This window comes from Canis lupus, chromosome 1 (assembly GCF_011100685.1).
Source record: "Canis lupus familiaris isolate Mischka breed German Shepherd chromosome 1, alternate assembly UU_Cfam_GSD_1.0, whole genome shotgun sequence".
Classification (NCBI taxonomy): domain Eukaryota; kingdom Metazoa; phylum Chordata; class Mammalia; order Carnivora; family Canidae; genus Canis; species Canis lupus.
In genome coordinates this window covers 72,722,264-72,734,334 of record NC_049222.1, presented here as the reverse complement: position 1 = coordinate 72,734,334, position 12,071 = coordinate 72,722,264, and the positions used below count along the sequence as shown (strand labels likewise).

Here is a 12,071-nt window from a genome sequence, read left to right as displayed (position 1 = left end):
AGAAGCAGGCTCCATGCAGGGAGCCCAATGTGGGACTCCATCCCAGGACCCAAGGATCACACCCTAAGCCAAAGGCAGACACTCAACCACTGAGCCACCCAAGCGTCCCACTTGTTGTTTATATTAATACCCTTTTACATTGAGAGACAGTAACACCTTATATGTGTTAACTTATTTTCCCCAAGTGCCATCTGCTTTTTAATTGTATTTACAGTGTCCTTTTCTTTCACAGTGCAATTTTTTGGTAATTAAAATTATTCATTACAGCCCATATTATTTTCTTCTCTTGTCTTTACAGTTAGATATAATTTCTCCTACATCAAGACAAGGCCAGACTAATAGTCTCCTATGTTTTGTTTCTAGTTTCATCCTCCATCTCTCCACAAAATTCATTAGCCCATCTGTAATTTTTTTCAGTGCATGGAAAAAAGAAAGGCTCATTTTTTCTGGTTTTGAGATTTCAAAAATCTACTTCATATTAGTCATGTCTATTGCTATGACACTCTTCTCAGAAAATCTCAGAGTAGTTTGCAAATGATCTGATGTTCTCTTTCTCTGGCCTTTTTATTTCTTCATACCCCAATAAAATATCTAAATCTGTCACATGTAAGGAAGGGATGCATCCCATGGTCGCTTACCAGTAAAGTTAATGGCAATTGCAAAGGCTCACTGTGTGGAAAAGTAGATCTTTTCTTTTTTTTAATTGAGGTATCTTACACATAGCAAAGAACACAAATCTGAACTGTACAGCTCACTGAGTTTTCATATATGTGTAGTATATACTCATGTAACTACCAAGATAAATTTATAGAACATTTCCAACAAGCTAGCAGACTCTTGTGCCCTCCTCAATCATTATCACCTCCCCCAAATGTAACTTCTACACTGCCCTTTCTCATGTTGACAACAAAAAGATAATCACCTTTGCCCATTTTGGAACTTCATATAAATGAAATCACAAAGCATGTGTCCTTTCGTATCTGGCTTATGTTTCACAACAATATGTCTTTGCAATTTTATCTGTGTTTTTGTACACCACAGTCTTTTGTTCTTTTCCATTCTATGTAGCTTTCTGTTGTATGAATGTGCCACAATTATCCATTCTAATATTGATACACACTTGGGCTTTGTTTTCCCGTCAGGGGAGATATTATGAATCATTATTCATTATTATGAATCATTTGTCACATGTCTTTGGGCAGACATGAACACTCAATTACCTTCGGTGTGTACCAGGAGTGGACTTGCTGGACCCTAATGTTTACCATCAGTAGGTGCCATCCCAACTTTCCAAAGTGTTTGTGTTATTTTTTATTCCTACAATGTACAAAAATGTACAACAATTCCAGTGTTTTCATCAACACTTGGTATGCACTCTTCATTTTAGCCATTCTTGTGGGGATGAATGATGTCTCATTGTTTTAATGTCCATTTCCCTAATGACCAATGATGTTGAGCATCTCTCTTGTGCTTATTAGCCAATTGTAGGGAAAAAATCTCTTTAGTCTGTTCAAGTCTGCTCATCCCTTTGATTAGGTCAGTGGGGTTTTTTTCAATTGTAGAAGTTCTTTATTTATCCTGCATAGGAGTTCCTTGTTGGAAATACTGAAAATCTTTTCCTGCCAATCTGTAGTAACCTTTTTACTCTGTTAATTTTGTCTTCTGATGAACAAAAGCTCTTAATTTTAATGAACTACAGTTCATTAGCCTTTTCTTTCGTGGTTATTGCTTTCTATCTCTTGTTGAAGAAGCACTTACCTTCCCCATAGGCATGAAGGTAGGTATCCTATGTTTTTTTTTCTAGGAACATATTGGTAGTTGCCACAGGCAAGGGTGGAAGGGTGAGAGGCAAATGGGTGAAGGTGGCCAAAAGGTACAAACTTCCAGTTATTAGATGAATAAATCCTAAGGATGTAATGTGACTCAGCATGGTGACTACAGTTAACAATACTGATTATACATTTGAAAGTTGCTATGAGAGCAGATCATAAAAGTTCTCATGACCAGAAAAAAAAATATTTATTTTTTTAAGTATGTGAGGTAATTTGTTAACCAAACTTATTGTGGTGATCATCTTACCAAATATATATACACACACACATATATATATGTATGTATAAATGTATAAATATATATGTATGTATACCATATGTATACTATGGTATAGATGTATATATACCATATGTGTGTATGTGTGTGTATACTATCAAATCTAATAATTATATTGTTCACCTATTTTAATACAATGTTATATATCAACTATATCTCAACAGAACTGGAGGGGAGTGAGAAGCTATTAAGAGCTGTGGATGGTGGAGTTGGAGAGCCCGTTTGAACCCCTGACCTGCCATGTACTAACTGGTGATTTTAGTCAAGTTACTTAACTTCTCTGTGCTTCCATTTGTTCACCAGTAAAAAAGTGATAGCAGTATGAACACCTGCCTCACAGGCTGAGGCAAGGACTGACCCAGGAGCACTATGCTTACAGATGGGCACAACAGTGCCAGGCTCATGCTCAGCAGTCCATAGTATTAGCCATAATGAAAAAGCCAATGTTTAAAACCACCTGAAAGGTACAACTGGGTCTTTTTCCAGAAACTCCAAAAGATCACACCATCCATCTCTTTATTTTTAATCTCTAAGCTGTACCTCAAAGGGAGAAGCAAAGCTCCTTTATTCACCTAGCTCATTTTTGCCTAATTTCAAAACTTCATCTTAGTCTTTCACTTTCTCAAATAGTAGAGAAAGTGTCTTGGGTCATTCTCTCCCACTCCTTCAGCAGAAGTTTCCTTTTCTCTCTTTGCAAGAGAAAAAAAAAGAGAGAGAGAGAAGCATCAACTGGGAAAGCAAAATTCTCAGAGATTCCTCCCAGTCTAGGCTGGCTTGGCCTCATCTGGTTCTCCAAAACAGAAGTAGCAGAGCCCAGGCCTGCTTCTTGATTTTCTCCTCAGAAAAAAAGCTTAGACTAACTCACATATCCTGCTACAGTTACTTTTCTGCTAAGCTTTTGCCTCCAAAAATCAAATTCTGGCCTGTTTCTTTGGACAACCATCAGCCAGGCAAAAATATCTTGCAATAGCAACATCTACAGACAACCCATTAGGTGACATGGGACAGACCCAATTCTCCTCCTTGTTTATCATCTAAGAGTACTATGAAAAACACTCAGAGAAAATTAATTACATGCACATTATAGAATTAGTGCCAAATCGTAGTGTAGAAAATCAGTGATGCTTACAATTTGTTTGATCACAAGCAGTTTAGTGGAAAGAATGTGTACTATCAAGCCAGAGACATGAGTATGGGCCTCTAACACCAGACTGGAGGGCAGATTACCCAACTGAACAAGCCTTAAGACCATCCAGCACCCTAGGTCTTCCTTCCGCCTGAAAGCCCCAGGCCAGAGGCCCAGCCATTTTGATTGGAGTGAGGACTGATCCTCAAATTGAGATCTAGTGTGTATAATGTGGTTTGACATTAAGCCTCTGGTGATACTGGATGGTCACAAACCAACCCATAAGATATTTGCTGTTGTTAGGTATGTGGGGTAGGTGAAACTCCTCAAAGAGATCCTAATCTCTAGAACAGGTGACCGTGTTGCATTATGTGGCACAAGGGACTTTGCAAATGTAATTAGGGTAACCAATTTAAAATAGAGAGATCATCATGGATTGTGCAGATGGGCCCAATCGAATCAAATGAGTCCTCAAAAGCAGAGAACTTTCTGTGGTTGAGAGCAGGGGAGATGAGGCAATGTGGGGATATCAGAGAGATTAGAAGTCTGACAAAGACTTGGCCTGCCTTTGCCCCCTTGGAGGACATAGGACTCATAAGCCACAGAATGTAGGAAGCCTCTAGAAGCTGAGAACGGCCACAGCATCAATCAGCCCAAAAAGCCAAGGACTTCCAACCTATAACAGGAATGGAACTGAACTCTGCCAATAACCTAAATGAGCATCGGAGCTAATTCCCCCACCCCCAGCCTCTTAGGAGGAGGCCAGGCTGGCCGAAACCCAGATTTTGGCCTTATGAGACCCTGAGCAGGGAACCCAGCCATGCTTGTCAGACTTCTGACCTACAAAATGGTAGATAATAAATGGTCATTGCTTTAAGCCTCTAAGTGCATGGCTAAGTAAGATTTGAGAAACATAATGAAGAAACAGAGTAAGTCTTCAAATACCACCAGGAACCTAATACTATGTCTGATATCTGTGTCACATCCCCATCTCCAAACCCAGGCCCCATCTGTCATCTTACCTTATCTTCCCACCAGTGTGGTAAAGAAGGCAGTTGGAAAAGTACCAGGTCAGTTCTTCCAGTAAGGATCCCAAGGCAGAGCAAGTTATGGTTTGCCTACAGTGGTGTGTCTGTTTAGTGGGAGGACAAAGGCTAAAACTCCAACCTTGTGACTCCCAGCCCAGGAACCTTCCAGAAACTACCAGAGGGAAGGGGCATTAAAGATCAGACTATCTACTCACCTTTCTATAGATGGCAAAGATGGTTCCAATGGAGGCCAAGCAGTCAATGTTTGAAGATCCATCCAATGGGTCAAAGCAGACCACATACTTCCCCTAAATGCACAGAGGGAAGAGCCACCTGATTGGTTCCCTTCCAAACAACACACTCTGTAAATGTCTGTACACAGCAGGTAACACTATATCAAAAAGTGATTTAGAGCAAAAGGATATCCTTATCAAAAAATATAATTACCTGAGGATGGCAAAGTGTATCAGCATCTATGAATCATGAGCTCAGGCCAACCTGCCCATAGACTGATGAGTTGATGCCCACATGGGGCGATTGAGGTCCCATCCACCTCCAGGCCTCCTCTGGCACCACCCTCCCCTCTTGTGTGGGTCCACTGGGAGCTCAGAGCTGCTGGAGGTGTGAGAAGAAACCAGGTCTGAAAGTGGCACCTAGCCCAGAAGAGGTGGAGAAGCTGAAGATAAACCTGGGCTAGCTCTACCCATACCCACGGGAAGGTCAGTTACGGATTTATTCATGATTCTTTCTGAACCACTCTGAAGATAGCCTTTCCTCATTTTGGAATGTTTTTGCCAAAAGACTGGAAAATCTCAGAACAATGCCCCAGGGCCTCTGGATCTGTCTTATTAAGAGAGCTAGTAAGCATAAGTAGTCAGGGGAATAAAAAAGTCCTAGGCTTTGCTGCATCCAACCCACCTGCCCTATGCAAAGACCAGAAGACAGAGTGAGTGGGATCGTTCTAGCCCACACACACTGCTGCACCAGACTGTTCCAGCTGACATTCCATGGAAAACACCAGATACTTTTTACAGGCTTCCTATGTGGGGTTCCAGGAGCACTTTAGTGATGGGGTCAGAGTCTCCTGGCTAATTAAACACAGGTAATATAATATCAGGTTAGATGGGAATCATTTCTCCTAACCACTGAAATTACTTTTCCCTGACTTTTGGTGAGTAATGCCCTAGCTTAAGCTGACATTTCTTTCTTTTTTATTCCTTCCTCAATGGGGGTGAAGGTAGGCTAAAAAGTGGGATAATCCATAAATTTGGAAATTCCCCATTCTCCCTGTAGATAATTCAACTGAGCCCATTCATTCATGCATGCATTCACTCAATGGATATCTGTTGAATATCTAGCATATGCTGGAAAATGTTCAAGAACTAGCACTAAGGGGATCCCTGGGTGGCGCAGTGGTTTGGCGCCTACCTTTGGCCCAGGGCACGATCTTGGAGACCCGGGATCAAATCCCACATCGGGCTCCCGGTGCATGGAGCCTACTTCTCCCTCTGCCTATGTCTCTGCCTCTCTCTCTCTCTCTCTCTCTCTTTCTGTGGCTATCATAAATAAATAAAAATTAAAAAAAAGAAGAACTAGCACTAAGACCTATGTAGATAGGCCAACTGGGGAAGAAAGTGATAGATTAGATCGGAGAGACGATCAGGGGCATGTCGGTGGGAACTAAATGTTGAAAATAATCAGTGTACTCTAGTTCAAATTGTATGAGATGAGAGTAAAGTACTTTGCACAGTCAGTGGTTTACAACAGGTGTTTAATAAATTTGGCTTTACCTCTTCCATACACTCAGCTAATTATGAAGAAATGGTCTTCAATACCCAATGTATAAAACAAGGACCAGTCTCAGTATTTCTTTTGTATCACAGCTGAACATGGATTGAATTTTTGGCCACCAGAAAATCTGTCTTTAATGAATTGTTTATGAAACCAGAATGACTACAGACCCTCCCTGGTCATGCCCTGCACTGAGCAAGTTTGCCAATGTATGAAGGCAAGAGGACACAATCTTTATGATTTCTTTCCTACATGAATTTAACAGCTTGTCAGGCATGAAGAAATCTCTGCTGAAACCGGAGCCCCCTTGAGAAGTGTGAGATGGGGAATAGAAGTGGAGTGGAGCAGTTCCTGCTCTCCCCAGGAACTCCACTTTTTATTGGACTTGATGATTTTGAAGCCACAAAAAAAAAAAAAAAAAAAAAAAAAAAAAAGCAGCACTTGTTCCGAGCACATGAAGCGAAAACCCATGAACTCCACCTGCTGAGGCATTTTCAGTAAATTACTTTGATTTATTTCCTAAATGAATCACCTCATTATGGAACTTTTTTTTCACTAGACAGCCTAAGACTTTTAACTAAAGAAGTATGCAACCCATTTTTTTTTCCAAAAGAAAACAAAAGTTAAGGAATAGAAGAAAATCTCAGAAACTACAGAAAAGCAAGAAAACCAAAACGTCTTCCCAACTCAGTCGTACCACCTACTGGTGAAGGGGGATCTGCGTGTGGGCCCCACACTCACCCTCTTCTCCTTGGGTGTGATGATGGCATCTTTATTCTCCTCCGAAACCAGGACACAAGTGCTATAGGAGGATTGCAGCATGTTGATGACCAGGGCATTGGATAACACGTCCAGTTTCTTCACCTCATCCCCGGTCACGTTCACAGTTCCCGCAATTCCATACCTAAGAAGAGGAAGGTCTGAATGAAGGAATCCCTACTCCAGCAAAGTCCAGATGCTAAGACACCACCATTGCATCCCACCACCCCCTTCACGGCCATGGAGTCTCCACATTGTACAGACCAAGTATAACATGTCCCCCAGCGGTGACTCTCAACCTTGCTGCCTCACACCCCAGGGATATTGTCAGGTCCCCTTCTTCTCACAATGATGCTAACCAGGATTCAATCGTAATAAAATACAAACCTGCATTTGGCAGTGGGGAGTGAGGGGAAGAGCTAGCTCATAAAGTCAGACACATTGCCTGCATTCCTGACCCCAAAGAGTCAAGGCCTGTGGCTTTCTGGGGCTGAAATTGCAAGTATTTGTTGATGACCCTCCAGTGGTTAGGCCTGGTGGGCAGGATGAAAAATTGCCTTGTGGTATGTTTGCATTACTTAGGAAGGAAACTTGGGGACAGATTTAACTGATTTCATTCTTCACCACCATTTGAGCAAGGTAAGAAAAACTCTAGCTAGCTTTATGTTTTAGAACACCGGTCTGCAAAGATCTCCCACCTTCCACGATCATGGGCAGGATCCTTCTCACATGCCAGCCAGATCACTCTGGTCTCACCCAGCATTCCTACATGGGCTTAAGGCCCCACCACACTTGCCTTACTGGCACCCCTGGGCTTGCTGCCCTACCCCCACACTCTTCTCTCCAAGGGTGGCGTGGCTCTTACCCCACGCAAGCCTTTTTCATTTCAACTGCCACAAAGGTCCTGTTGCCACCAGCACCCAGAAAACTGCTCCTCTCCTTCTCACCCTCACTCGTGGTGTTCCTCCCACAGGAATGCTGTCTGCCAACCATCAGCTTCTTCCAACTCTTCCTCCTGATTCCTTCTGAAAGCTTCCCTGGTCTCACCACACACCAGGCACGCCCCAGTCATCTCCTCCACAGCAGTTCCCAATCTGTTCATGGGAATACCTTTCCTGCTAGATTATCTGCCCACTGAATCCTAGAACGGCGGCCTTCTGTCCTGGTTTCCATAGTGCCCAAGGACGTAGTAGATGCTCAATACATGTTCACTGAATTGTGAAGAAGGCATGGCAGGAAAGTAATTTTCCTACTTCTCCTTTTCTTAATGCCATTTATTTGTTGAAGGAATCCTCAAGTGGTTCTAACAGGCAGCCAGGATTGAGACTAATGATCTACCCTAAGCAGGGGACAACTCTATTCCCACCCTCTTCCTTGACTGACGGCCTTCCTCCAGGTGCTGTCTAACCTTAACCTCCATCAAACCCTTCCTTCCAGAAAGAATGGGAGCTCATTCATAATGAGGTCTAATTGTCTGACAACTGCCCTGAGTTAGGTCATGGGGGTAAGAGGGCTTTATATCCCGCAGGACAATATCTTGTACCATTTTAACTAATATTAAAGCTTCAGTGACAATTTTTAAGTGCATATCCTACCACTTTGACAGTAGAAAACCATGAAGATGTTTCCAGGAGAAGCATTCTAGCAGTCCCTTCTTCCTACAGCAATGAGCGGACAAAAAAAGAAGAAAAAACTTGAAAATTTCTGATCCCTTTTGCATCCATGGAGTTTGTGCTTTTTCCCAGAAAAAAAGGAAGCAAAAGAATGAGGGGCTTGAGGGCCCCCAGAATGGGAAAGGGGCGGGAGTCTGTGAAAGTCCCATTTTCATGAGCAGAGTTGCTCCAGGACAGAGAGCCCAGCTTCTGGTGTGAAGCAATTCCAGGGTCCTGTTAAAATAATCTCAGCATTTTGTTAGGAAGAAGGACTTTCCAGACAATAGGCTTCTCACAGTGCCATTTTGGTGTTTCTTACCGAGGGACCAGGAGAAGGGTGTCATCTGAATTAGGAGGCCGTGGGGCTCCCTCAGCCCGGGGGGAGCTGAAGGTGGAGCTGAAAGGTGGAGTCTGACGTCTAGATTCACAGGCTGCACCTGTCACCTAGTGGACAATCGGCAGCATGAACCAGACAGCTGGCAAATTTCCCCAGATCTGGGCTTGGAACCAGTGTAAAAATGAGCATCTACTGAACATGTATTATTATGGATCTGGCACTGTTGAAATCTACATCTCAGGGATTCACTAAGCCTTACAACACCCCTAGAGGTTGGGGGCTATTAACTTCCCCACCATTTTACAAGTGGGAAACTGAGTCCTGGCAAGAGTAGACAATCACATGGGAGGAAGAGCCCCAACTTCGATGAACAACCTATTATCCAATTCCTGAGTCCACTTCATCTGGACACTCAATAGTCACAAAGTTAGAGTTCTGAGGCTGATTAGTACAACCCTATCACTGCAGCCACTGCATCCTGAACAGAGGAAGAGCACATGAAGGTGGGTGAATAATACTGAAGTGTCAGCAAGCATTGGAGATGCCCAGAAAATGGCTCTAAGCATAGCAGGGCCCATATCCGGGGACAGGAAAAGTCACTTTTTAGTGTCATTCAGCACGGCCCATGACCTGGTAGGAGCAGGCAGAGACAGATGGCTGCACCTCGCATCATGGAGGTCCTTAAGCATAGAGCTTGGCCATTAACACTGAATGGGGTGATAATACAGTTACAGCAATAAACAGAGAGTGAGGAAAGCCATTCATAATGCTCCATTTTAAGTAAGCTCCATTTTAAGTAAGCCTGGTGTTGGGTGTGGAGCCCAACACCAGGCTTGAACTCATGACCCTGAGATCAAGACCTGAGCTGAGATCAGAGTCAGACACTTAACCGACTGAGCCACCCAGGCACCCCATAATGCTATCAAATTTATGTGTTGTTGTTAAAAGAACATAATTGTTAAGAATTAATATTTTAAATCATTAGATTCTGTTATTTCCTCATTTGGAGGAATGATAATAACAAGTTCCTTCAACTTTTGAGAGGACCTTCATTGGAATTGCTACAAAGAAAATGGAACCCCAGAGAAAGCTTCTTTTTATTGCAGATCTAAACCCGACACTGGGCTGTGTGAAAATTTAAAAAGGGAAACCTTACTAAAATTGAGCCAGGAGGGGGAGCCCTCACACTGTGCCACTGGAGGTCATTGCAGGAAGTGTTGTCAAGTCCAGACCCCAAAAGAAGAATCCTTCAGGAAATCATCAATTTCAGGCGTCTACAGGGGAAGACCTACATTGCATCTCCTACAAGTAACTAACTACCCCAGCGACTCAGCCAATAAGAAACCATGATGGCCCTGAACCCTTTCTTTTCACTTTTGTTCAAAACAACCCCTGCCAATTTCCTTCTCCATAAATAGTCTTCTTTTCCTTTGTTGGACCAGCCTATGGTTTTTGGCATGGCTTGCTTGTCCCATATTGCAATTCTCTATTATTCTCCAATAAACTAATCTTTACTGGTAAAATAACAGACTTATTTTTTAAGGTCAGCAGCTGTGACAGTCAGCAGCTGTAGCATGAATGTGGCCTCGTTCTGTGCCTAGACAGAGTATGGAAGAGAACAAAGCAGAAGAACGCTCTGCATTCCCTCCTCCTAGAGACACAGAACACTTCCAGCTTGCTGCACACCAACTAGGGAAGAAGATAAAGAGTCACCGAGAAGAAGTTTAAAATTTGTTTTAAAAGCAAAAACTCCTTCCATAGTAAGCCTGGACCTCCAGGACAGGAAGTTATTTGGTAAATGATTCCTAGCCTGAGCACATCGACAGAGTTCACGGCAATAAAACGGCTCATATCTGCTGAGAGCATAAAGCGAAGTAAGTCTTCCTCGCTGTTTCTTTGTGCCACGAGAGACAAGTCACAATAATTCAATCTATGTCTTTAATGCAACGAGCCCCTAAGCTTATCATCATTATAAAACATTGCAACTGGAAAAGTTACACATAAAAAAAAAAAAAAAGGAGGGATCCCTGGGTGGCGCAGCAGTTTGGCGCCTGCCTTTGGCCCAGGGCGTGATCCTGGAGACCCGGGATCGAATCCCACATCGGGCTCCCGGTGCATGGAGCCTGCTTCTCCCTCTGCTGTGTCTCTGCCTCTCTTTCTCTCTGTAACTATCATAAATAAATAAAAATTAAAAAATAAAAATAAAAAAAAAACCCATCTTAAAAAAAAAAAAAAAGGAAAAAGAAAACATGTATTTTTTTCTCCATATCACGTCTCCCAAGGATTTTTGTTCCTTTCTTGAACAAGTCAAAAGCCCCTTTATCAAAGTCAGAAACTTGGAAAGCACCTTCCCTCCAGGGCACAGAGGCAAACGGCTTTTGCCACCGAGCTGGCCCAGGCCCCCGCGGCCTGCCCACCCTCCCTGGGCCCGAGCCCCTGCGTGCCAGGGCGGCTCTGGCACCGCCCCTGCTCCCCCAGACTCACAGGTGGGCCAGGCCGGCCTTGCGCACAGCCGAGGAGATGGCTTTGATGGCCGTCAGCATGGAGTTCAGCAGTTGTGTGAGCTCCCCGGTCCCTTTGGCCTGACGCCCTTTCTCCATAACGTAGCGGGTCAGGGTGAGCATGTCCGTTTCGAAGGGGCTTCTGTCCGACATCGCGGCGGGTAACTTCAAATCCTTCTTTTCTCCCTGGGAGGCTTGTTTATCTCTGAAGCCTGGGGCTCCTCGGTGTCTGAGCTGGTGTCTGCGAGCCCTGCCAGGACCTTTAAGGAAAAGGTGCCCCAACCCACGTGATTCAGATAACTGGGCAAGCCTTCAAGGAAGCCTCTCTGGTGAGCCTGATTTTGAAGGCTGCCAAAGCACCAAGCAAGCCGTAAATAGAATCAGGCAGCCCAGAAACACGCACCTGCTTTCTCTTGATGAACCTTTTTTCTTTAAAGATCCTAGGAGGCAATTATTAAGTAAGTGGTGGGAGAAAAGAAATCCAGCCACTAAAAACAATGATCCACAAAACCGTCTCATGCAAGGACTTGGAAGGCTTTACATGTATCTCCTGCAGAACCTAATTCCCCAGTGGCACACTGGCAGATATCTTATCTGGGGTATAGGTCACCTAATAAAATAATGGCAATCCTGGGACCTCTTAGCCTGCGGTCTTTTATAAGCATTTGGAAAGGGTGCTTTTTATTTCCAAAAAGCACGTACGACTGACTGGGTATCTATAATAGATATCAAAACTAGAAGAAGAAAATTACATTCCTAGCATGGTGC

General features: G+C 43.5%; 1 protein-coding gene across 1 annotated transcript in view; it reads right to left on the bottom strand.

Annotated features, from left to right (window-relative positions):
* Positions 1-11,586, bottom strand: part of FBP2 (fructose-bisphosphatase 2) — a 32,673-nt gene extending 21,087 nt beyond the window's left edge. The window contains exons 1-3 of the mRNA XM_038526902.1: positions 11,287-11,586; positions 6,796-6,958; positions 4,479-4,571 (exon numbers count right to left, since the gene is read on the bottom strand). Of these exons, the coding sequence (XP_038382830.1) occupies positions 4,479-4,571; positions 6,796-6,958; positions 11,287-11,456 (426 nt within the window). The 5' untranslated portion in view covers positions 11,457-11,586. The remainder of the gene's footprint in view (positions 1-4,478; positions 4,572-6,795; positions 6,959-11,286) is intronic.
* Between the last annotated feature and the right edge of the window lie 485 nt (positions 11,587-12,071).